This window comes from Crotalus tigris, unplaced genomic scaffold (assembly GCF_016545835.1).
Source record: "Crotalus tigris isolate CLP2741 ecotype Arizona unplaced genomic scaffold, ASM1654583v1 scf7180000024419.1143555, whole genome shotgun sequence".
In the NCBI taxonomy this organism is placed as follows: Eukaryota; Metazoa; Chordata; class Lepidosauria; order Squamata; family Viperidae; genus Crotalus; species Crotalus tigris.
This window is the reverse complement of record NW_024100585.1, coordinates 557670-584512: the sequence shown is the minus strand read 5'-3', so window position 1 is coordinate 584512 and position 26843 is coordinate 557670. Positions and strand designations below refer to the sequence as shown.

The 26843-nt window shown below is 35.5% G+C and overlaps 1 protein-coding gene across 7 annotated transcripts; it reads right to left on the bottom strand.

The window, feature by feature from the left end:
- Positions 1 to 1456: 1456 nt before the first annotated feature.
- LOC120301976 (zinc finger protein 474) lies at positions 1457 to 26840 on the bottom strand. 7 transcript variants are annotated; one of them, XR_005555080.1, is made up of 6 exons: positions 26685 to 26835; positions 22461 to 22575; positions 20847 to 21758; positions 13431 to 13611; positions 9546 to 10727; positions 1457 to 6550 (listed from the first exon to the last, which is right to left on the bottom strand). XR_005555080.1 is itself a non-coding variant. In XM_039329839.1 (6 exons), exons 4-6 carry the CDS (start codon positions 21492 to 21494, stop codon positions 10576 to 10578), a joined length of 981 nt encoding a protein of 326 aa, XP_039185773.1. In that variant the 5' UTR covers positions 21495 to 21758; positions 22461 to 22575; positions 23408 to 23545; positions 26685 to 26818; the 3' UTR covers positions 7638 to 10575. The 7 variants fall into 7 exon arrangements, 5 of the variants coding, with proteins under 5 accessions (XP_039185773.1, XP_039185775.1, XP_039185772.1 ...); XR_005555081.1 differs by having other exon boundaries at positions 1457 to 5186; XM_039329839.1 differs by lacking the exon at positions 1457 to 6550 and adding an exon at positions 23408 to 23545 and having other exon boundaries at positions 7638 to 10727; positions 26685 to 26818.
- Positions 26841 to 26843: the final 3 nt, after the last annotated feature.

Sequence of the window (26843 nt, the reverse complement as noted above, 5' to 3'; positions counted from 1 at the left end):
TTGGCTTTTTTTCTTTTCTTAACATGTTGAAAGAAGGTTCTTTTTATTATTTTTGATATCAGTTCATTCTGAGTCTTAGCTTTCCAAACGTCATCTTTGCACATTCAAGCTATATGCTGCCATTTTGCCTTAATTATGTGTCCCTCTTTTCATTGTTTACATTTGTCTTCTTTTTTTGTCTTTCAATTTATCAGAGAGTTCTTTATGCAACCATGCTGGTTTATACATTATACATTTATAACAGAGTTGCCCCTGGCTCGTCCCACAATCTGAATAGGACTTACTTTCTAACAGAAATAGAAATTGTAGCTAAATAAGAATGACATGTTTACATGAAGCTCTTTGTTAGAATATGATTCCACTCTTTAATCCCATCTCTATGGTCTGTGACTTCTTTTGTCCTCCCAATTTTCTTCTCACAACTCGATTAACACCCAAATGAACTCTACATGCTTGTTTTGACTGACCATTCTTCTAGTATCTGCTAACAATTACTTCCAGGCCAAAAAGGAACAGATTTAACAGATTTGGATCACTAGAAAATTTTGCCTATTTCCTAGTGATCCCAGAAAGTGCTTAATGGCTTGATGCAAGAATAATTCTCTTTTCTATCAAGTGCATTAGATATAAAATAAGTAGTACGCCCAGACAATGGAATCTTATAGAAAAGGAAAAACCCAGAAGTACATGGGTAAAGGTCCAGTTTCTTGGAAATATATATGGTCATTTTTGTTCCAAAATGTTATGTTACTATATCTTCCTTCTAGGACCACTGATAATAGAAAATTGAGAAGATATGATGGTCAAGGAAAAGACAGAAAAAAAGAACACAAAGGAAATAACTACTTATTTACAATTACTGCTTTTTAACAATAACAATGATAGAGTTGGAAGGGATTTTTGAGGTTTCCAGTCCCTGCTCAGGCAGGAAACCTATACCATTTCAGACAAATGGTTTTCCAGTCTCTTTTTAAAACCTTCCAGTGTTGGAACATTCATAACTTCTGGAGGCAGATTGCCTTTTTTATTGTGGTTGTCTTGAATAATAACAGTTCTAGTAGCATAATGAAAAAGAGCTAAAACAAGATAACTTCGTATATTAATCTCATTATTTCTATGGTATTAAATTACTTGAATAAATACAGAGGGAAAGACTATATTCCAAAAGTGTTGGGGGAAAGGAATTCTACTCCTGTAGACTGCTGGCAAAAGCAATAATAAAACTATCTTTTTAGATTATTAAGATTTTTGAATTTCATTTTCTGGGTATATGCTGCTGGTATTTCACAAATTTATTTTTATAATAAGCTGGATAAATTTATTAACACAGAAATTGTTCATTAATCAACACATCCTTGCTTTTTTCAGTTTCATCTTCATGATTTAATTTTTCCAATGTATTTGACAATATATATCAAATAATAGAAAGAATTTTAAGAAATCACACCTAGTCTTATTTTATTGAACAAAAGCCTAGACATTTATTTATTTTTTTACAATAAGCTATAAAGCACTAGAAAGAATAGCACACACCTAAGTCAATACAACAGAGGTTCAAAATTTGGGAAAGCAGAAGTGTCTCTATTGCCACCTGCTGGGGTTTGTTGATTCATGAGCAGGACAATTTGATTCCTTTCCAAATATAAAATTGGAACTGCTATTGCTGTCTGGAATGTCACTTGTATAAACAAGCAGGCAAATGATCTGTTTCTCAGATTGGGTCGGGACTATATCAGAATTAGGAACATCAGCTTTCGGTGTTAATTTATAGTGGTAATCTCTTGCAAATATTTAAAACATATGTTGGCTCACACAGCTGAGAATTTCTTGTCTCAAGGAACTTTTCAAGTGGAATGTTTTTTCTCTTAACTAATCAATCATGCTTTCCCTTTAGGTTTAAATGAATTTATTTGGGTCACACATATGTCCAGTATTGCTAGTATAGTGCCCCCCACCCCCGCACCTCCAAAAGGTCAGAAAGAATGTTGGAGAGTGTTGAATGAAAAGAGTGCTATTTTTCATCCTTCTGTCTTGTAATGTTTTCTACTGTCTTAGCAGCATGTTTAGGATTGCCATCTCAGACATAACTCTATATTAAATAGGATTGATGGAGGTACGAGAAGATATAGATTCAGAGCTTTAAGAAAATGTGTTGGATGAGTTTATACATTCACTTTAAGTAGTAATAAATGGAAACCTCGTGACAGCGAGAGGGCAATTTTAGGCCCCTTACATATTGATTTGTTGATTTTCCTGTGTTTGAAGCCTTCATGTCAAAGAATATGCATTTATAAATCCAAGATACAGAAAAAGATATTCGAATGGGTAGTTACAAAGAGAAGTTTAGCTAAATGAGAGAGAGTTCACAATGCTTTTCAACAACGTATTTTCATAAGCAGCACTATAAATGAATCAACATAGGACTTCAAACTTGAAAATAATAGGGGAACCCATTTACTGGAAGATCTGAAAGGTAGCCTGTATATCTTATATCAATTAACAGGAAAAAATATATTTCTTTCACCTTAGAATTTTCAGTTTAAGTATGATTTCCTCAAAATCCTAAGTGGCAATAATTTCAAAATTTTTTGATATCACATAGGCCAGCAACTCTGTGAATTCTTACCTTCTTTTATATGTTAGTGATTTGAAAATACAGAAGAGGGTAGTGGAAACAGATATGGTTTGCTCTGATTGCATTGATAAAAAATATTTCATTTATAAAATTTCTTCAAACTCTATTTTTCCAGCCCAAATTAACAAAACAATAATCAGTTGATCAACCAACAATTGATCAGTGATCTGAGTGCAGCATAGCCATTAAAACATGGCCATCTTGTTACAATAATGCCAGATCTGTTTTCTCTTTTCCTTAAGGGTGGCTCTTAAAACTTTTTGCTACTAAAAATGAAATGTGAATGTTGGCAACTGCATTTGCTTTTGCCTCCCATTTCTTTCCTGCAACTGCACTGCACTTAGACTATAAACTTCTCAGGAAAGGAACACGCGCCATTAGCTTAGGCTGCTGTTCAGAATGCTATATAAGTATCCAGTGTGCAATTTAACTTTGGAGATATTGAGTTCTTGCCATTGCCAGCAAAGCAATAACGTAAGGGTAATTGGTGTTAACAAAAGACTTTTCTTTTTACAATTGCTTTCCAGAATTATTTCCTCAAATATTGTTAACTCTAGACTCTCTAATGAATTTTGGTTACTTTCTGAAATATAATGATAATTTAAGCCCTATAGCAAGATGTTTAGAAAAGGTGTTAGTAAATGTCTGCAGACTTTGGTCTCAAGTGTTCTGAATGCAAAGATAGAAATTTCCGAAACTATAAATATAGCAATTAGCAAATGGGCATAAAATCTTCCAGATGATTAAATGCTTGCAAAAAAGGAATGCAAAGGACATTCTATGACATACACTATTTACACATGTGCATTAGTGTCAATTTCTATTGCAATGTGTAAACGCAATTAATCTTCACCCTTTCTACTGGCTAAGCTTTTGTCACATGCTGCCTACTTTGTGTGTGTGTATGTTTGTGTGCGTGCATGCAGAAATGAGAGAAATAATAGGTAGTCAATTCTAGTCAATTCTTGTTTAGTCAATTCTAAACTACTGCTCTTTCCCAGGGTAACATATCCAATTGTGTATAGATTGAAAGGTTTCCTCTGTCCAGTCCTGACCAACTCAAGGGTGTGATGCTCATCTCCAGTTCTCAGCTGAGAGAGCCTGCATTGTCTGAGAGACATTTCTATCATCTTGTGGCCAGCATGAAAATAAGGGATGCAGTAACCTTCCTGCTGAAGCAGAATCTATTTATCTTCTTATATTTGTTTGCTTTCAAATTGCTAGAAGGGCAGTAGCTGGGGCAAATATTAGGAACTCACCCTGTGATATGGCACTTGGGTCTCAAACCTGGGCTGTCAGTTTTCTGACAAGCTCAGCATCTTAACCGCTAGGCCATTGCCCTGCCCTGTGCATACATACATTAAGTCTTTAGTTTTTTTTTCTTTTAACAACCCTGTAATACCTTGCATCAGGGTGGAGTCAGGGTGACTGAATGGAGTTGAGCATTTACTGGCTGGATGCCCTTCCTGATACCTACGTGGAGTTCACAGCAGGCAATTACTCATTGAGCCCAGAGAGAGAAATATCTGAGGCTACCTAGGATTGAGCTCAAAGCCTCCTGATTTTAAAGCTAGAGCTCCACCTCTAGGCCACTGCACTGCCCACATTAAGTACTTAGTTATTGCATTTAAAATCATTCTTAAAATTATATTTAAAAATTTTATGCAGAGCATTAATTCCTTGTACAATTTTTGATGAGGAGCGTATTTATTATTTCTGAATTCAGCTGATTTAAACATATTTATGTAACTGGTTTAAAAATAAATTCATGTTTCCTTTTTCCTATATTATACTGAGTACATTGAAGATGTTAACAGGAACAATGAAGTCTTATTTTATTTATTTATTTTATTTGTTAAATTTCTTAAGTCTTAAACAACTTCTATTGAGAGTCAAACATTACTGAATGAAATGAAATTCTGTCTTAAGAATATATCTAACAGGCAATCTCCTCATTTGTGTTCTAGCATTTATACCTTTTAATACCATTTCAGAGATATTATTGAGTGCCCAATAAGGTTTGCATGATTTTCTTTCCAAATTCAGTTACTTGAATTGTTCCTGAGAGTCTCCTGAATCCCATGAATATTTGTTGATTGGAAGTTAATTACAATAATGAAAATGCCAGAATTTAATTACAGTAGAAGAAAAGATTTAAATTTATACAACTATTGAGAAATTAACTAAACAAAATTTGCATTTAAATATTATCTTGTTCTTATTCATTAATATTAATAACATTAATTAGTTTGAATCCCTGTTCAAATCTTATGGTGGCAGTCCAGTGGGGCAAGGGGTGTATACAAAGGGGTGTTTCTCTTTACAGTTGAACGTTTTGTGGTATTTTTTTATTTCCACAACTAGTGGCATAGCAGTTATGTTGTTGTGGCCCTTGTTGAAACCCTTCTTCTGCTGTGATTCTCTTGAAATCAACCTATCTTGCAGATTGTTTTTTTTTCCTTGTTTGTCTTTTGTTGAATACAAAAAGTGGACAATAGCCAGCTGTTGTTACTGCTGCCAATATGTGTTATGTGGTGCTCTTGCCTGCAGACTGTATAGAGTAGTGGAGGGAGGGAGGTGAGAAGGAAGGAAGGAAGGAAGGAAGGAAGGAAGGAAGGAAGGAAGGAAGGAAGGAAGGAAGGAAGGAAGGAAAGATCCAATAAAGAAAGAGACAGAGGAGGTACGGGAATAAGGGAAAAGACAAAGGAGGTAAAAAAAATGTGCTACGTTTAGGATGCATATAGCAAAAGGGCAGGGCTGACATCATCTTGACTTTTTTAATAGCATCGCCCACATTTGAGAAGACAAATGGGAATTATTGTATGCAAAGAAGACTTGTAGGTCCCTGGAAATCACTATGTGAATGCCAGGGTGCCTGAGCTGTAATATCCAGGACTTCAGGCTATTACCGTAATTTCCGGCGTATAAGACGATTCGGCGTATAAGACAACCCCCGACTTTGGAGACGATTTGCATGCTTAGAAAGTCGTCTTATATGCTGGAAACTACCGTAATTTCCAGCGTATAAGATGACTTGGCGTATAAGACGACCCCTGACTTCGGAGCCGATTTGCATGCTTTAGAAAATATGGTAGTTCTAAACTCTAACTGCATGATTGCATAAAAAACATCTCTGCTTTCTCTTTTCAGTGATATTCATATGTACTCATAGCCCTAAGCAGGGCTTTTTTTTGGTCATAAAACGCCCAGAATGGAGTTCGGGCACCTTTTTTGGATGGAACCTTGTAGGGTAGGCAAGGCAGGTTGTATGACATGTGTGAGTTCTGGCACCTTTTATTTTTACAAAAAAAAAAAGCACTGGCCCTAAGAAAATTTTTCCATGGCTTGAAATGAATGCCTTAGAGTCATGGGTTTTCATTTGGATTTATGCAGTGCAGAATTTTAGAAGAGGAACTGACCTATAGACTTAATACATTGAATCTGTTTTCCCTTCATACAGATTAAAAGGTTTACTGAAATATCACTAATAGACCTAAAAAATATTTTTCTCAAATAATATGGAATTTGTGGACCATTTTAAATAAACTTCTTTTCAGGCTAGGTGATTTTGATTTTTTAAATACATATATATCATAACTTTTAATATTATTCTTGTTTTCATTAGAAGGCAAACATGATAGCTCAGCAGTGAGAAACAATTGGCTCTCAGCTAGCTTCCTTTATTGCATGGAGACCTCCAGCACACTTCATTTGAAAACAGATGCTGGTGACAATTTTCTTAAAATTGTCCAATTTGTTATAAATACCTACAAGCAGCTTTAGGACATGAAGATGAAAACTCAAAATATATTATTCCTTCCTTTATTGCAGTCATCTTCATGGTATTATTTAACATCCAGGATTGGATTTCAGCACTTATTTTCCAATAACCATCAGCTTCTTAAAACATTTTATCTAAGCAGTGTAGAAAAAAAAGATTAAACAGTGCTTGGCTGAATCACAATTTTTAATTTACACTAGCATTCACTTGTTGGAAAGGACCTTGGAGGTCATCTAGTCCAACCTCCTACTCAGACAGGAAACCCTATACCATTTCAGACAAATGGCTGTCCAATCTCTTCTTAAAAACTTCCAGTGTTGGAGCATTCACAACTTCTGGAGACAGGTTGTTCCACTGATTAATTTTTCTGACTGTCAGGAAATTTCTCCTTAGTTCTAGGTTGCTTCTCTCTTTGGTTAGTTTCCATCCATTGCTTCTTGTCCTGCCTTCAGGTGCTTTGGAGAATAGCTTGACTCCCTCTTCTTTGTGGCAGCCCCTTAGATATTGGAACACTGCTATCATGTTACCCCTAGTCCTTCTCTTCATTAAACTAGACATACCCAATTCCAGCAATTGTTCCTTATATGTTTTAGCCTCCAGTCCCCTAATCATCTTTGTTGCTCTTCTCTATTCTCTTTCTAGAGTCTAACTGGTTCTCTGATTCTTCTTTGATAATGAAATCCTAGGTCAAATTGTGAGAGGAATCCTGGAGTCCAAGTGGACAATCACTTAAATATGAGCCAACAGTGTGCAGCAGCACCCAAAAAAGCCAATGTGGTCCTAGGCTGCATTAATAGAGAGATAGAATCAAGACCACATGAAGTATTAGTACTACCTTATAAAACCTTAGTATGACCGCACTTGGAATACTGCATCCAGTTTTGGTCACCACAATATAAAAAAGATATTGAGACTCTGGAAAGAGTGCAGAAAAGAGCAACAAAGATGATTAGGAGGATGGAGACTCAGATATATGAAGAACGATTGGAGAAATTGGGTATGTCTAGACTAGTAAAAAGATAGCAGTGTTCTAGTATTTGAGGGGCTGTACAAAGATGAGGGAGATAGCTATTTGCCTAAGCATCAGAAGGCAAGACAAGAACCAATGGATGAAAGCTAATCAAGGAGAGAAGCAATACAGAATTCAGAAGAAATTTCCTAATAGTGAGAACAATTAACCAATAACCTTGCCTTCAGAAGTTGTGGGCACCCATCACTGGAGGCTTTCAAAAGGAGACTGGACAGCCACTTGTCTGAAATGGTATAGACTCCTGCTTGTGCAGGGAGTTGGATTAGATGACCTCCAAGATCTCTTCCAACTCTGTTCTTCTACGTTCTATACTGGCCCTTCAAAGTCATCCTAAGAGATACACCGAAGTCCTAGTATGTTATCAGAATCAAAATTTTCCCATTTGGAACTCCAAATGAGCAGCATTCCTAATTCCAGGCTTGCTGACAAAGTGCCCTTTTCTATTTACCCTCAATTCTTCCAACTTCATATAGCTTCTATGTGTTTTGTAATGTAATATTAATTGAGCAAATTTGTATTAACCATTTTCTTTAAAAGTACATGTCATTGTTTCCTGCACATTTCCTAAGCTCTCACTTATTAGTGATTAAGGATGAAAAAAGAGGAGTAGGTTGGAGATTGAAGCTGTGTTTGCAAAAGAACAAGACTAACACCCACAATTCTTAGATTACTAGACATCATATGGTATACCATCTGTATTAATACAGTTAGTCTTTTCTTCATAATTATGGTTAGAAATGCATTTTTGGACATGAAATCTAAGATATCTCAACCCACTCCAGGAACATGATTCTATACATATGGAATGCACTGTTAGAAGCAATAATTTCTTAGAATTGTGATGTGACTGGTGCACAGCACAGTGTGAATTTGTGGCCAAAACTTTTTCCAGAATATGGAGAAATAAGAACATGCATTCTCATTTTGATCTGGCAAGTTGGAAAGGAAAGAATTAGATTTGAACACTCAGATACAAGGATGCTAATTTGCCTATTAGGTTTAGCTATTGTGAGACATCTAACCAATTGGTCAAATGACTCCCACATGAGATTTGTTTTTTATATCCAAACTTCATTTTCATAGTCTTCTTGAAATATGAAGTTATAAAGTGGTTGAAAGCTAAAGAGTATGAAACATGTCTGAGTCTTCTCCAACCTCGCACCATCCTGCTGTATTGGAAACTAAAATCCATATTGTGTTGCAACTGTGGGGATGGCTATCTGGATGGCTATCCTCATCCCTCAAACGGAAGAAGTATTTTCTCCTATTTTAATCAGTGCTTGGAAAATGTCAGGTTCATGTTTTTATATTCATACATACAATAAACCTGATATAGACAAATCCTTTTAGACTGGTAAAGGCATTCAGAATTTCAAATGTAGTTGCTATCACAATTAATTGGCCATGAGGAGGGTCTTGTAGAATTTTTTAAAAAGGCAAATTTTCAGTCCATTTTTTTATCTGGCTTTCTTTTCGACCTTTTCAGAAAGGCTGCTTTCTCCAATTTTTTTCATGCTATGTATAACCTTGTGTCATATGAGTTCTACAAACGCTGGGCAAGTCAGAGTGAGTGGTCAGTCTGGGTCTTTTTATAATTTTTTCTTCACTGAAAAATATTTCTTCCAGGTTTTTTTTGGGAAAGAGACTAAAATAACTCCAATTTGAATGTAGGAATGGGTTATTTTAATTTACATCTTGATGGCAGCTTATTCTTTTTCCTTTACAATAATTATTTGACCATATCATGTTTCATGTTCAGCAGACTATTATATGATGACGTGATTACTTAAGGAAAGTAGAAGGGAGAAGATTATGAAGGACCGTAATACTAATTATGGATTAAAACTTTCAGGTTAAAAATCAGCATGTGTGCTCATTAATAGTGTTAAAACTCTTGTTTCTTACCATCATTCTCTCTGTAGTGGTTACTGGACTATATAAAACTATATAGTCATCTGGTCACTGTTTTGTTAGGTAATCATTGCAAATGATCATTGTAAATAAAAAAAAAGAAATCAGATGTCTTTGGGAATGATAGCAAAACTTGTACCACTGATGCACAAACAATATACAGAGGATTAATGGTATTCCCCTCCAACCTGAATTCTGAAGAGAATTCCGGCATCATCCATCCTTTTTTCTGGCACTTTGAATTCTGTCTTCTGCCCTTCAAACTGGGAATCTCAAAGAGCAGCAAACCTTCTGCACAACATTATAACCTGTGAGCATAAAACAAGGTTCCCATTTATTGTGCTGGTATTCCACAGTAAACAATAACCTAGGATGGGTGTTGGGGAAGTAGCATACAAAACTGGTTTTGGGATTGATACTATTCTGCATTGTATCATACAAATCTTTTCAATCATCATCCACACTCACATCCATGTAGGTATGTAAACAGCCTTCAAAGATTTTTTCTATCTTGTAAAAGGCAATGGCTACAAGATCATGGCACAGGAAGGCCAGCAAATGTAAACTAAGTCTCTTCCCTCAGGTAGCTGTAGTTGTATGAAGTGAAGAACCAGAATAGACCTCAAACTGACCCAGAAATTTCATGTTAAACAAGGGGCTAAGAGGAGTGGAATTATCTGGAACAGTTGACCTTTCTCCCCCAAGACATTCAGAACCAATATACAATGTATTTGAAAAGGAAAATTTGATTATACCCACTTTTGATGAAGGCTATCAAAACTTGTATGGTCCTTATGTTGCTGCCGATTGATCCCTTAAACAGAAAATTCATTACTAAAAATAAACATTCTTATACATGATTTACTAAATGAGGAGTCTATCAAACAAAACCATTTCTTAACAGACATTGCAATACTTAGAAGAACAGTAATCAATGAATAGCACGAAGGCCACTGTCCTTTCTGTGAAGGCTCCATCTTGCAGAGGTTTCCATAAAGGTTCTTTTTGTCCTTATGAGCCACTCATCAATAATTGCTGCAAAACACTGTCAGGTGCCCCATGTCCCATATGTCACTCACATAATCAATAGTACATTAATTTTATGCAGAGCAGACTTGGAATGATTCTATATGGTTCAATGATTCTTCAGTGTTGAAACTTTTGTTCTAGAGGTGAGAGAACAATTTTGTCCTTTAAATCCTTAACATGAGGAGAGCTTTATTTTGGTATCTTTGGTTTACAGGACCGCTGATGGACAATCAGTCTGTCTGGCAGGAAGGTACGGCCACAAATACCACATGGAACTAGCTGGCTCTGGGCACTTTGCCAAGCAGACTCATTTAAAGCATCAAGATCATAGTAACCTTTGGCTGGAAAAATTTAAAAGAGAGAAAATATCAGTTTCCATTCTAGAGAATCATACTCAGTTTTTATGGAAAATAGTTTCAGGAAATACCTGTTGACTGAGCCTTTCAGTTTTAACTAAATCATAGTCCTTATGAGGGAAGAAAAACCCAGCAAAATTTTGCTTGTTGTCTCAGGGGTCACATAAAGCTAACTACAACTGAATAATCTTGTACTTCTGGAGAAACCATTTCAGCATGTGCTGCATTACACATTTTTAACGTATTTGCCTACCCTTCAAATATCAGACTGTGTTACCACATGTCTTTAAAATTTAAAAAACAAAAACAAATCCTGCTTAAGAACCAACATTATCCAACCAAGGGATGTAGAAAAAAATGTGCAGTATTCTCTATCTCACTTTTTCACCCTTGCTGTTTAGGATAAAGAATTGTGCTTAGTTCCAATTTCATTTTTTTAAATGTCTTCAGTCTGACTCAGAGTACTATTAACTCAATGACCCAAAGAGCAAAATCAGCAGACATCAGGTTAAGTCCATTTTTGTATCCTTTCCCATACACAGCAATTTCAGCTACAGTTTTATCTGCAATTATTTAGAGATTAAGGCAGCTGGCATGCATTTTAAATGCTATAATTTGCATCAACATCTTTGTTTCCACTTTTGATTTAAAAGGGGGATTTAATGCAATTTCTTTTTCAAAGAGCTACCTTTAGCTGAAGTTTAAGCCAGTAGCATCTGAACCTCACATTCTTTGTGGCAGGGAAGGATGAAAGAAATCTCAAATAATTTGCTTTTCTCAAAAGGACTGGCATTTGAAAGCACAGTTTTTAATGCATTAGCTAGATTTGAAGATACTAAGTGCAAAATTCCTGAAAACAAAGATTATTTCTGACAGAGACAAAATGATATCTTTTTTTCCATAAGAAGCCATACGCTTGAACTATGATTCATATAAGGGTAAGCTTTACATCTTTTAATGTGTATGTTCCTAATATACCTCTTTCCTAGATGAGCCATCAACTGTAGTCTTTTGGCAGCAGCAATTATACTCCTTTTCAGGAAATGAATGTTCGTGCCATATATTTAACATTAAGCAATGTGAAGCAGCACTACATTGGCCTCTTCTCCTTTCAAAAATATCTCTCTCGGAAAGGGTTTTTTGCAGTTAAAAAGTGAATGGAGAAAGTGAATGCTTAATCTTTTTCCTGTTAGTTGCATTCCCTGTTGAAGTTGTCTCTAAAGGTTTCTGTCTCGTGTAAAGTTCAGAGTTTTGGATTTATACTTATCTTGCCAGTATGAATCCAGAAGTACTAGAGTTGTGGAGAAAAGGCTGAATATTAAGGAGAACATTAAGTATGATATTCCCCCCCACACACACATTTCTTCACTAACCCCCCCCCCAGCCCCAGCCCTGGCAAAAGGAGATTTGGATTGCTACATGCAGTTCTTGTATCACACATATAGTTTGAACCTTTTGGGAAAGAAAAAGTGAAACTGGGGTAACCTATTGCATGATTGTTCCTACCCATCTTAAAAGTCCACGGACTGGGCGTTGGGGACCCCTGGTCTAAGTATCCAGTTCAGAGGTTCAATTCAAAAGCAATTTGGTGAATCCATTTAAATTTCTAAATTTAATTTCCACGGTAATTTAAAGTATTGAATAGAGTCAGGCACGTCTGAATCAGTTTGGGGGAAAAATAGTAACAACATGGAGATGTTTGATAGGTTTGATGGGATAAGTGCAAATGTACTTTTTCTGAACTGATGCAAAAATCCAAACTGATCCTTTCATAAATTAAGGTTGTTCTGAATTTGCATATGCTTGCTAGAAATCTGTGAATAACTTTCCTGTAGCCACCCAAACTTCTATTCCTATGTTTAAGAATAGCTAAAACAATTCAAGTATGAATAGTAGTGCAAAGAAAGAACCAGCTCCTCATATGACTTTTAAATTTTTTAAAGCAACAATCAGTCTGCTTAGATTTGCAGGAAGATCTGTTAAAGATAGATGCTTAGGTGAAACCCACAGTTGATTTTTCAATGGGATCTACAATAAATTCCACTATTCTACTTCTGGAAGTCTCCCAATATCCAGACAACTTCATAGATCTGGGCAAATGTTCAAGGTGTAAGATTTGGCCAGAATTCCATTCCCTGGTTCCCCAAAATTTATAATCTTTCCATAGTTTTTATTAAGTATTTTGAAAAGGAGGAGGTTGCTATGCTCATATCAAAATGTCATAACTTTTTAAAAATAATCTGTTTTTTAGCTTTAAATATATATTATAGTTACAGAAGAAAAAAACACTGAATAAAGTATTTTGGAATTTTTCTGGGATCTGTATCACACAAGTTCTCAATTATATTATGACTGCTTTTGATTCATATGAATGTCCCTGTTCCATATAAAAAGTTTAACTTTTTATTATTGCTTCTTCAATGTGGTTGCAAACACAAATAATGGAAACATTTAATTTAAATTTCCAAGATATTTACTATGCAGACTGAAGAATACCTGTTAAAATTTGCTGATGCCTTTGAAACCTACTCTAGAAGTCATATTGTCATGGCAATAGTGGCACTGTGAGGCCATGGATCTCATGCTTGCCAGAGAATTTGGTGCAGTCTTTCACAAATCGGTTTCATCCTAAAGTGTGGTCCTTCATCCCTAACCAGCATCTGCTTGGTTTGCTTGTTTGTAACTTACCTCCTATGGAACTGACAACTGGCTTTACAGGTTCAGGTCTTCGCAAATGCTTTGGCAGTTGATTGTTCTCAATATGCCATTTTTTCAGGCACTGTGGCTCATGGATGCCTATGGAATGCGTTCCATACTCACGGCCACAAATATAACAAATAACTGTAGGAGGCCGCCTTATCATGGGAGACTGCAAACAACAAATGCAGTTAAAACACAAATGAACTCTTAAAACAAATTAAATTGCAGGAAGGGAGTAATGTTGCATTAAAGAGACCTCTACTGAAAATGAGTTAGAAAAGCAAGCTCCAAAGTGTATGATAAGATATTTTAATATCTATAAAACATGGATTCAGAGGTTGATAATTTCTAATTCATAGATAAATATTTGTACTAGTTACCATGAATCTCTGGGTGGCTGGCTGATTTTCCAAGCTTTCAAGTGGGTTATTATTTGTTTTTTATGAAATCTACTGTGGACATTTCATTTCATTAAGGAGATGATAAGAAACCAGTTGAAAGAAAAGTTTATGAATATTGTAAATGGGTCTATTCCAGATATGTCTGTAGGAGATGTAATATAACACCTGCAACCAGGTGACTGAAGTCCTGGCTCATTTTGATGGATGTCAAGCATGTGACACACATAAAAAAAGGGACAGGCTTTGGTCATGAACTGAACAGTCTGCTTGACTTTTTTGACTCTTCCCTCAAGATAGCACTTATACACCACTTCATTCTGCTTTTCAGCACTCTCAAGGTGCTCCTAGTCCAGAGTTCCCCAACCTTTCCAGCTTTGTGGACTGTCAGGAGAGGGGAAGAGGGGATGGTCCCATACTGGCATGTGTTCTCATGCAAATGGAATGCACACACACATGCTCACATGCTGCCTGTGCAAGTGGGGATGCATGTGCATGCTTCCCTGCCACTTCTGCAGCCTGGTTCCAAATGGCTTACAGCCCAATAGTGGGCTGCAGCTCAGGGGTTGGGGATCCTGTCCTAGTCTGCATAACAACTTGTAAAATATTGTTCTCTAATTAGTACTAAATCTGGATTGATTTATATTTGTCTAACATTCCTGCAACATTTCCAAGATGGCAATTGCATCCTCCCCATTAACTTAAAATAATTGAAACAATAATTTTACCTTAATAAAAACATTCAGTTCAAATTTATTTTTATTAAAATGAAATAACAATAACTGAAACCTCACTAAGTAATCCAGTCTTTTGAGATGTTGGCATTCTCAAATCTCATAAGATTTGGGTTGAGGTGAGATTTCAGAATATGTAATGTAGTAAGGAAGTAGATCCCCAGAAGGGAAGAGTTGCATAGTAGAGGAGTAAGAGGCAACTTAGCCCAGATATAATGTATGAGAGAAAGAGGGTGAAGACATCTCTTCCATAATAGTTCACAAAGTATATTGTAAATGCAAACAGTAGGGTCCTTGGTCTGGTAAGATTTTGTCTAAAGTTGTGAGACAATAAAGAACTCAGATTGGAAGAATTGCCATGCGTTGTTTTGGGTTTGGGCCTGGGTACAATCACCCAAAATTATGAAAGTTAATATGGTCAGATTTTAGTCATTTAAAATGTGTTGGGGCACATATGCCAATGCTATGGAGATTCTCAATCATCCAGGTCATAGTTGTCCCAAAGGTGCTTTTTCAAGAGGCAACTGGACTTGTTTTTCTTTGAAGACTTCCTGCTTCTCATCCAAGAAGCTTCTTCAACTCTGACTGGATATTGGGAAACATGGCACAACATAGGAGAACAAACCCACCAGGACAAGATTCAACAGTCCATCTGCATTTAAAAGACCAAGGCCATTCTTTTCAAGATAGCAAAGTCCACATTTTGGACAGAGAGGATTGCTGGTTTGAAAGAGGGGTCAAAGAGACCATCTATGTCAAAACTGAACAGCCCTCTCTCAACAGAGGGGAAGGGATCTGACATCATCTATCTCCAAACTACAACACAGTCTTTTCAACAGTTCCAGGAAGGCTCCACACCCATTTGCACTACTCAGGTGACCCTGAGACACAGATAAGCCTCCAGCTGGCATCAACACCATCTCTAAAAGAATGCAAATGACCAGCTGTCTGCAAAGAATATCAGTGTTTCCATTTCTCATCATCAAGTCAGAGCTGAAGAAGCTTCTTTGATGAGAAATGAAATGTCTTCAAAGAAAAACAAAAAAGTCCAGTTGCCTTTTGAAAAAGCACCTTTGCCATATGCCAGTGCTATTGCATAATGTAACAGAATAGCACATGATATTTGAAAAAGTTGCTAGCCCCTTGCATTGTATTAACTGATTCAAATGAACTATAGCAAACCTTCTTAACATCTGCTGGAGCAGATCTACCTATCCTAACTGGAGTCTTTAACCTGGAGAGATAAGAGAAGATTTTATAAATGCAAGGAATTCTTTTGTTAGATTATGTGGCCTTTCCCCCAATATGTGAAATAGTCCCCAGATATTAAAAATAGAAAAGATTCAAAACTACCTTTGAGTGGCAAAAACGAAAACACATTTTAACCAATGTATTGTACTTGCTAATAGGTTGATAATGAGAACTTTTCAAAGTAGAAATAATCATCCTGCCTTCCACATCATGAAGTTCAATAGTTCAATATTTGAAAGAATCCAATGGTTCAATATTGTTCATTCAAGGCAGCAAATCAATTGGTTAAAATATCATGCTAAGAGTTAATTTGTTTTGGGATTCCAGCTCCCCCCTTTCCTGCTTATTGGATTATTGACTTCAGCAGGGGGAAAAAATGAGAAAATTGTGGAAAAAATTCATAGATGAACTTTCTGCCTCCAGGCTACTCAAAGCCTTGAGGTCCTGCTTCGGAGTTAAAATTATTTTTATTGTTAAATATATATTGATTTTCTGGAGTTTTAGCCCTTGCATGGCAAATGTGGGGGGTGGGGATGAATTAAAAAAATCATATGCATTACAATATCAACCCACAGATGATGGGAATTGTGTACTGAATGTCATTTGTGTCATGATGTCATAATGGGACTGCCACAAATTGCAGAACCTTGCACTTATCTGGTCAATTGTTTAAAATAATGTGGGGAATTCTTCTCAGACTTAATATACAATGATATACTTAAGGTATTCAAATCCTTAGAAATCTGCTTTCTTTCAAAGCTCACTGTTTTCTGGTCCTGTATTGGTTTTTTTTCCTTAAGGATTTAATAAAAAATAATGATTTGGGTGGAAAACATTGCTGAAATTGGTAGGTAGCCAAGGGTTAAGATTCCATCTTTATTCAATTTTATTCAGTTTCAAAAACTGATTACCTAGCACAGTTAGAGAAAAGGATCATCCCTTTGTTAGCACTCACTGAATTGACCAGTATTTATGTTCCCCACCCTAACGTTCCCCCAACATTTGTTCAGAATAGTAACTTTGCAAACAATACAGTGAAAAGAACTTGATTTGAAGAATTGCACCCAGTGATGATAATATCTAGCTATTAGCTAAACAGAGAAATAATTCACTCAGCCCTATAGAGAATGAATATTTGTGTCATATACGTGAACCAAAAATGGTTTTATGAATTGTCAGTCTTTGACCTTCCTGTATTTTATTTTTCTCTCTCCACTTCTTTTTTTAATCCATTCCCTAGGTATGTTTTAGTGTGTACACTCTTTTCTTAGAAGAGAACTCCATACATCTGATGATCATAATGTCCAGAATACCCTATGCCTTAATAAATATTTTTAGATGTTGCCAAATTCTTTGGCAGTTTTAATGCATCAGAGTAACAGAACTATCCCACTGGAAACTGGAAAAAAATGAAGCCTTTGTGGCTTCATTTTTTAAAATGATGTAGTTGTACTGGAATTCAAATACGACTTTCAGGGTGTAATGGTATGTGAGATTGACCTTGGGTGATAGGAGGGACAGCTCCACACTACCCAACCTGCCTGTAAAAGATATGTCAGCCCATAGAATGAGGGAAGGCATGAGGAATGTATCAGAAGGGACTCTTCCTAGATTTTCAGAGACTAAAAGGAAAGGAGGGGAGAAATACTTTCGGTCATGCAGGATTCTGTTAATGTACCTCTTCTTTTATAGTGATACCTTGGTACTTATCATTAATTGGTTTTGAGAGGTACAGTGAATACCAAAAATGATGAGTACCAAACATTTTTTCTCTATAAGGAATAATGTAATGAGTCACAAGGCAGCTGATACCAACAAGTTCTAGCTTTTGTGTTGAGTACCAAACAATGAGTAAAACTTTTGCATCAAAATGCATTGAGTACCAAATTTGGTGAGTTTCAAAGCGATTGAGTACTAAGGTACCACTGTACTTTATGTTCTGTTATTATTCTGTTACAATAAAGACAAAGCTAATACTCCGGGTTGTGTTTCTTGTGTGCACTAACAAGGAGGGCAAACACAGGGTAAGAAGTATCTCTATATTAGCCCCTCAGTTGCAGTGAGGAAATAGAATTTTTGATGAATAGTGACAGGAAATACCAGAAACAAAGTGTATTTTTATTTTGTAAGAAGACATACAACAGAGAAAAGCAGCAGATGGCAGTATCTGATAGTCAGGAAACAGAGCCAAGGGAATTAAGCGGTTGCCGTATATTGACAAGAAGAGCATCAAAACAAGACATTAGAAGCATTTAGTAGCAACCAAGGCAGGAAGTAGGAAAAAGTTTCCATGGAAGATCACAACCGATTTTCCTTACTGGAAGAATATTAATCTCTGGAATGCTTTTGTTTCCCATACCAAAAAGCTGTCCAAAGCAGAATTCAAGAAGCAGGATATCCAAACAGACCTGCACAGCTTAGACAAGCAAGCTTGTTTTTTTTTTTAATTTCAGCAGTTTTAATCTTAACGTTGTTTGCTTGACAAACACTGCTTTAGACTGTTTTTTGAGGTGCAATCAAGCTTGGTTAATCCAAATGAACCCATATATTCTTAGCAATGCATAACAAAACAATTATATTGAATTAACAAGCTCATAATAGAGAAACTGGCTTTCTCTACATATCAAAAAAAGACTTAGTTGGGAATAAATCAGGCCTTGAATAAAAATTCAGTGGAGCATTTTTTTATTTCATTGGTCTTGTATGGGGACCATCATTATCTTTAAGAATAGAGTTATGATTGATAGCAGTTTAATTTAACCCATGATTTTAAAGGGTTGAGAAGGTTAAAGAAAGACAGAACAAAAGCATGCCTTACAGGAAATTGCTGAAGCGGAAGGATTTTTATTTCCTTAATCCAAGAATATGAAATTATTTCCCCTACATTTTCTGTTAAGGTGCTTCTCATGAAACTCTCAAAAACTGAGTTTAAATACCCTCCATATTGTTTCCCCTTTCTGATTAAAATGCTGACTCATTCCCACAGCTAGGACTGTATATTTTCTGTTGTATCCTGTAATTAATGTTGATCCTCTATTGTTCAGTGAGAGACTTTATCAGGCCAGTCTTCAGAACAGTGTTTTTCAAACTTAGCAATTTTAAGATGTGTAGATTTTAACTTCCAGAATGCTTCAGCTGGTTTGCTGAGGAATTCTGGGAGCTGAAGTCCACACATCTTAAAACTGCCATGTTTGAAAAAGACTGCTATAGAAGGACCCTGTGGGTGGGCCTCCAATTCATTTATTCCTGAAAATTTCCCATGCAAATCAGTGAATCAAGCCAAATTACCTCTTATTTTAAGTTAGCATAGATGCCATGGGTGCAGTTTCAACCAATTTAGTAAAGGAATGTACATCTAAGAACCTAGCTCAGTATGGAGAGTAAGAATCCCCAAGGTACAGTAGTAAAAGAAAACACTAATTGCTTCTGACTGAATTTTGTGCAGATTCATTAGTTCTGGGAGAAAAGCTCTCAGTTAAAGATTAGTCACTGCTAGAACTACAAGTGCATCTACGAGTGCTTGATTTTGGCTTAGTACTAACCTGAGTTACTGAATTCTAGATTTTGTTGTTTACACTGTTTCTAAATATGATGCTACTATTTCTTTGATTTTTGAAATTTCTGTCTGAAACCTTTGCGATTTTGACTTTAAATTGAGCCTACTCCATGTAAGGATTTGACTGTGAAAAGCACCCCAAACTCTTAAAAGTTTATAAGGTATAAAAGCCTGACAAAAAAGATAATGGAATATTTCAAATCTTTTTATTTATGAACCAAAAATGGTTTTGTGAACTGTTAATCTTTAACTTTCCTATGTTTTATTTTCTTCTGTACACTTTTTTTTAACTATCCATTCCCTAGGTCTGTTTGAGTGTGTAAACTCTTTTCTTAGAAAAGAATTCCATACAGCTGATGATCATATGTTATTAGTAGTAATATTTTAAGTAGATGATACAATAATATTATAGCCCATTCTACCTTACTCCATTATAATAAAAAATATTTCTCTGGAGAAGCAAAAGAAGTATTTTTGAATTTTTTTCTGAAAGAAAAAAAAAAGTCCTATAATAGTAGCTGAATCTTTAAATTTAATTTTTTTTCCTGTGCACATTCAGCCTGAGGGAAACATAGAGATGAAACCTTAATAAATTCCATATTTAGCTGATGCTCATAGCTGTTGCTGTATCCCTAGAGGATGTTTAAAGAATATATTTTCTTATCTAAATTTTTGTAAATCACAGTTAAAGGACAAGCTCATGAAGGATTTCTTGCATATTCTGCAAGAAGCAACTTACATACCTCTGTACTGCCCTGCCACACATATACTAATCTAGCACAGAAGACACATGAAAAGATCTAAATCATTTCCATCATAAGAAGAAGTTAAATTACATTAATTTGTTTCAGAACAATCTACCTTTTGAAAAATTTTGGTCTTTATCCTAGCATTGCTATAGCAATTTCAAATTGCAAAATGTTCTGTGTGGTTCCTGTTAACTTTTATATTCAAATACATTAAATCTATACCATTGCTACAAAAGAACAAGCTGTTATGCTGAGTATTCTGTCAAAATGAAATAGTATGATTGTACCTCTCTTCTTATTTTGTCCTAGCCAGAACTGGACATTCTATGTCCTGCGGGCCACATCTGGCCCTTTGCTTGTCCCAGTCTGGCCCACAGCGTTGGTGGGGGCTGTGGTGGCAGTGGCTAAAGTGGTGGCCCTATTGATTCAGCCCTCCACCATAGTCCCAATTTTGTATTTGGTCCTTTGGGAAAATTAATTGCCCACCTTTGTCCTATAGACACAGGTCTTGATTTGAACTTCTAAGATTTTGTTGTTGCTGCCATTTGCTTATAATGTAAAATACTTATTTATATTTTCTGAAATAAGACCTTAGCATGACTGAAATCAAGAGTGAAGATTTTATCATTAACTTCAATTCCAGTAGAATATCATCTTGAAGTCTGCACATGAGAACAATGGGGCCTCTTTCATTGGTATGATGCCTTCTTATTTACCTTGTCTGATGACGATGCCCCATAACCTGTAGATGTAAGCAATTTGGAGTTTGAAGAACCTGGATTAGACTTCAGTTTGCAACTCTTTTGATGTACAAGGAGGCGATCTGGGAGGAAAGTGCGACCACAGTTTTGACAGGGCTGGAGCTGAGCTTGAAAACTTTGAGCTGCTGCTTCATTTTCAGCCACTATACCAGAAGACTTTCCAGAAAGAGCCTGAGGTTTTACTGGTGGTGGTCTCCTGAGACGTTTAGGTAGTTTGTCATTTTCAATATGCCACTTCTCCAGGCATTTTGGTTCATGAATAGGAAGAGATTTTGAACCAAATTCTTTGCCACAGATATAGCACACCCTTAAACCTGGTCTTCTTGGTGGAATAACTGGTCGATCCCATTGATCCTGAGACATGCTTCCAACACTTGACCTTTTTGATACTGTCACAGTTTTAGGCCTCTTCTTTCCAGGATTTGTTTTAACAACAGAATTTAAACTCACTACATCTGGTGAAAATGCAGGAAGCTCCGACCCAATGGAGGTTGAGGCCTGTTTTGAAGACAATCTGCTAGGAGCATTAGTAATGGTTTTTCCAGAATTTGGCAGAGTTTTATGATGTTTGCTCAACGTCTTTTTCATTAAAGCTGTTTCCATGAAAGTTATAATATTCCATTACAGTCTCTCTGGACATAAGTTGTAGTGCTTGTTTGGACTTAATCTTCTCTGTGGTTGTCTTTCAGTTGATTTTTAAATACTATGGAGTTCTTTGGGATAAAAATATCAGAAATTCTAATCTTAAAGGGTAACTGAGAGAAATCTGACTACATTTGCAGTGCTCTGATGTTTCAATAAGGTTGGTTTCTATGTGTGTGGGGGTTTTTTGATTTTCTGTTTTTTGGGGAAGTATCTTTTTTAATTCTGAAAAGAAATATATACACGTGTTTTAATGTTTTTTAAAAATACATTTTTGAAAAAGGTAAAATAAACCAAATTAAGTAAAAAAATGATTTTAAAACATATCATTATTGCACTCCTGTCATGCCTGGAAGCAGGCCAGCTGACCACAGTGGAATTTATTTTGAGTGTATATACAGTATATTCCTGAATGTATTTGAATGCTGTCTTACAAAGGCCACTAATGAATAATTTTTAAGTTATGTCATTGCCTTCATAGCAGCCAGTATAATTTTGTATTCATAACAAAAAAATGATTATCAGCATTATAGCATTTGTGTTAAGTAGAGTTTAGCTCATTCATAATGAATTTGAAGATCTCCAATACCTTAAGCTATAGATTTCATCTGCCGCATAACATAGAATATGAAACAATCTGTCATCTGTAGTAGATGGATTTTAATAAGGCAGGTAACATCATTCTAGTAGGCTGTTCCTTGAATATTCACTTGAAGAAATAACACAGTTGAAATATTTATATATCACGATAACCTTTTTTTCTCTCATCAACTTTACTAGGGAAGGTAATAATGAAATGGATATAGTGAAACATGCCGGGAATCTAAGGGCTTCACAGGGTTACAAAATGCTAAGTTGTTTAGGTCATGGAGAAGGAAAATGTGAGATTTATTAGAGAACACTGAGAAGAAACATTGGAAAATATACCTTGTTTTCAGCCTGCTAAAATTTGGTCCATCACTCCAATTTGCATTAATTGATGCATATCAGGATCGACCAAGCTGTTTACCATTTAAGGTAGTTTTAAACAATACTGTAGGTTCTGGAAAAAAGAATGCTGAATTAATTATACCATTTTGCTGAAGATCATTTTAGAAGAGAAAAAGTAAACAACTTGATGGTAATGTCTATTATTGGACTTCAAAGTTCTCAGTGGGGTACAGAATAGATTTATGTTTTATTGTGAGATTACACCGTGTGGTCTTTTTTTCTTTCTGCCAAATTGGAAGTGACTTGTAAGTTCATATTCATAAATTTGAAAACTGACAATTATGTTCTCAATCAGTTGTGTAACACATAAGTTTTTAAAAGTAATTCAGACTTTTCTTTATAAAGGCAAGGTGAAGTATTGTTTCTTTTAATGTTAGGACAAAACTAAATAGCTATATATGGTCATCATTTTTCCTTCATACAATACTTGATACATTCAGAAATCCTCAGTGGTGGCTTTGATTCAAAAAATATACACTTGCAATGGAAATAAATTTAGAATAATAGACTTACTGGCTCCAAAAAAGAGTTTATAGGAATAGAAGAGATAATCCAAATGTTGTCAGAAGGAGATGCTTTATATTTATAGCATCTCATAATAAAATGATACTTTAGGCTTAAAACTATTTTTTTTCCTTTTCTTGATGAAAAAGAGACCTAACTTTCTCCACTTGAACCTAGAAAAACAAGTCATAGCCTTTTAAATATTATCTTTATTGTTTTGTTCCTGTGTATTTTCAATACCAATAAGCAAAAACGTATACATCCAGTAAGTCAATAGCTTTCCAAAATGTCTATTTTATTGGTTTCATGATTTGTTTTTGGAAGTAACCTCATGCATATTTGTATGAGAATATTTGTTTCCTCCATCAGGGCATACCTACATTGAATATTTAAATTGCTTCTGTCCTCTGCTCCTGTTGGTTTGACTCTAAGCCACTTTAAGAAAATCCTGTCTGGTCCAGTCCCCCACCTCAAAAAAATGGGGGGAAAAACCACTAAATTGGTTTTTATAGGAAGTGCTGTTAAAAAAAAAAAAGGTTTTGACAGCCAAAATTTTCATGCATTTTACCTACATGCAAGATGTAAAATAACTACAATGTTTTATTATATCAAGTATCTTGTAACATTGTAGCCAGAATGAAACATGAAGAATTTCTAACATTTCATTGTAACAATTTCTTTCTTTCTTTCTGATTTTTTTTTCTGGAAGTTTCAGAGTTCCAAGATTTTTCAACCATAGTGAATCATGAAACAAACGGTGACTATATGCCTTCCTCCTCTGGAAAATATTCTTGAGCTTAATAATCATCATTAAAACTTAGCTTTTCCGGACTAAATAATGAGTCCCTTAGGCATCAACTGAAAGAGTTCTACTTGTTTTATTCATACCCCAAGGATTATTGCAGGAAGAGGGAAGTATCCTGTGTATTCCTGTTTTTTAGCTTTGCTCATTTAAGCAGTATGTTAAGTAAATAAATGGTTTAAGCACTAATTGGACAGATTTATAGTGAGCAGTTTAGACTGGAGGAGCCATAAGAAGAAATAAATATCTTTTCCCCACAGTAACTGCCCTAATAGAATTTCGAGTACCCTCTGCCTGCTTTTCTAAATAAAAACAACTACTCAACATTGAAAAATCCAGTGACTCATTCTTGTGTCTATGTGCAGGTATTATCTAGGTGTTCCAGTGTGGTAGAGTTTGACCCTGGGAAAAGCTTTTTCTTTCCTAAGCAGGACTTCTGTTTTTCCCAGGCTTGACTATTAACAGTAATTGATAGTTAGAAATCATGATTCTATGTTGTCCACAATGATCTGGGAATTCTGATGCAACATTTTTTCAGTGATTTGTGGAAAATGTCATATGATCTCTATCACTAGTGAGATAAAGGTAATAGTTGGTTAAGGACTCCATCTTGGGGATTAATTAGCTATTTGAACTTATTTTTTCAGTAGTCCATGGGATCTCTTGGTTAGGCTGAAAATATAATGAGAACTCAGCCGATTAATGAAATTGGAATGTCTTTCCAATATTTACTTATTTTATATTGCATAAGCAAACTCAGTGCCCTGGATATTATGGTTATTGGGTCATTTAGAAGTAAATAACTACATCAGCATTAAAGTGCTGATGAATAGGTTAGATAACTTCTTTACTCCTTCAAAACTTGTTTGAAGAAAATCTACCCATCTTCAAACATCACCTTCCATTCACATCCGTATTTTATTTTCTTCTCTAAAAAATGATCTACTGGTTCCTAAGAGGGATAATCGAAAAGATATCAAACTGTTGCAGCCCTTGAAAAGGAGAGAGAGCAAAATAGGGAACTGGGAAGTAAGTCAATTCCTACAAATGAGGAATTCCTACAAATGAGGAAATTGGTTTCTCAGAAGATCCACAAGCCTGCAGTATTATAGGAGTACGTTTTACTATGTCTTTAAGCACATTGAAACAGAGCTGGAATTAAACCGACACAGTTCTCAAGTAGAAGAAATGTTTTTGCAACACAGAGGTACAAAATTACTTGGAACTGACAATATTAGTGGGGAATTGACTGGTTTTTCTTCTTCACTCATATCTACTTGCTGTTTCCTCCAACTAGGACACTCTGCACACCCAACTCCCAGCATTAGCTTCTTGCTTCTTATGGGATTTCTATATGAACTCAGAAATAGTTTAGAACTTGCTTACCCCCACAGTGTTAGCTGTGTTTAAGGGGTTGGCTGACTTATTTCTCATTCAGCTGCAACATATTTGAAGCTACTGTAAGCTGGACATAGCAACAGCAGCAGAAATCAGGAAAGTAAATTTCCTGAGCCAATCAAGAAGACAACTTATTGTTGTCCAGTTTGCAGGTCTGCTAAAGACCCAAATTAATATGAAAACAAAATTCTCAGCATTTCACAATACGGTGAACTCGGTTTATATCCTACATATGTCTTCAGCCCCTCCCCCTCCCAAATTAGATGAGAACGATTCTTGTCCATGTGCCAAGCCAAATTATAGCTCCACTATTCCTTGAAAGATTCAGCATTAGGATGACATATATGTCCATTCATTTATGTCTTAATGTTCATTCCAGCAGTTTTCACTTATTCAGATCCCTCATTATCAGCTATCTCCTGTCTTCTGCTCCCTCTAAATACTTCCAGCCATTTATTTTGATAGTCATAACATTTGCCTTCAGAATCCCCTGAGGCCAACCATCCCCATTACTATTTTAAAAGCTGCACCACAAGGCTTTTCTGACAAAGTATATGTAGTTGGAGCAATTCCATATTTTCCCATCTGCCCTTTAACAATTTATATCAAATCGTTAAGATCCCCGGCTTTAAACATTTGTTTGCCTGTTTTGATAGAATGATAGAATATAAAGGTTCTTATTCTTTAATTCTTATATGACAGCAGAGGATTGTGCCAGAGAACATAGCTACTGAATCATGCTTATATTTGCCCTGACTGAGCAGTGATGATTTCATAGAATGGTGCCTTCATCATGCTATTTCTTAATCTTCATTTTTGTAACTATGAAATTTCTGTTCCTTGAGTTTTATACTAGCCTTTGCTAAAGTTTTAAGGGTCAAATAAATAGAGCAGTAATAAGAACCATTCCATCCAATATGATTATGTATAAAAACCAAGAATCAGTACAGCAAAACAGCTTTTATATAAGCTAATTAGCATTCATAGTTACTATCAGGAGCCAGAGTCATTGCAGTTCATTCTCTGAGAGGTGTTATACCAAACTTTTAGCCAATTAGGAATACTGGGAGCATAAGAAAGTATCTGTTTCTAAATTTATACATTCATAAAATTAGACACATTTATGATAATTTTCCTGTTAATTAGCAAAGCATCTGTGTTTTTGACAGCTTGTGATTTTTCAAAAATATGTCCTGTAATTTGCAACAGCTTAACCAAATAGAATTATATTTAATATATTCCAATTTGAATATATATAAATGAAATTAAAATACCAAAAAATAAGCAGGAACCTGAATTTCATGACCCTGAAATCTGGCATTAAATCAACATAACATGACAGCTAACTATATATCTGTATTATTTTTATACTTCATACAAATGTTTTTGTTTAATAACTAATAGTAATTTGAACAGTTCAGTCTTATAAAAAATAGGAATTCAGTAGCTGAACTCACCTTCTACTAACATTTGCATTTCTCCACTCCATGTTTGCTGTTGCTTGGGCTTACCTCGAAATCTCTGAGTCTTTAAACTTCTACTTAATGATTCCTCTGAGGACGCTGAAGAATTAACAGAAGCAAAGCACTAGGTCTTAATAGGCCTTTTCTTACTTA

Bases quoted from the DNA above. Each gene is read 5' to 3' on its own strand.
- LOC120301976 (XM_039329841.1), bottom strand. From the start codon at position 21,494: ATGGAAACAGCTTTAATGAAAAAGACGTTGAGCAAACATCATAAAACT. The intron at 13,612-20,846 runs GTAAATAAGAAG...TGTTGTTTGCAG, and splicing joins GGGCATCGTCATCAGACAAG to TCTCCCATGATAAGGCGGCC. The intron at 10,728-13,430 runs GTAAGTTACAAA...AAATTTTTCCAG, and splicing joins AGTTGTCAGTTCCATAGGAG to CCAAAGGTTACTATGATCTT.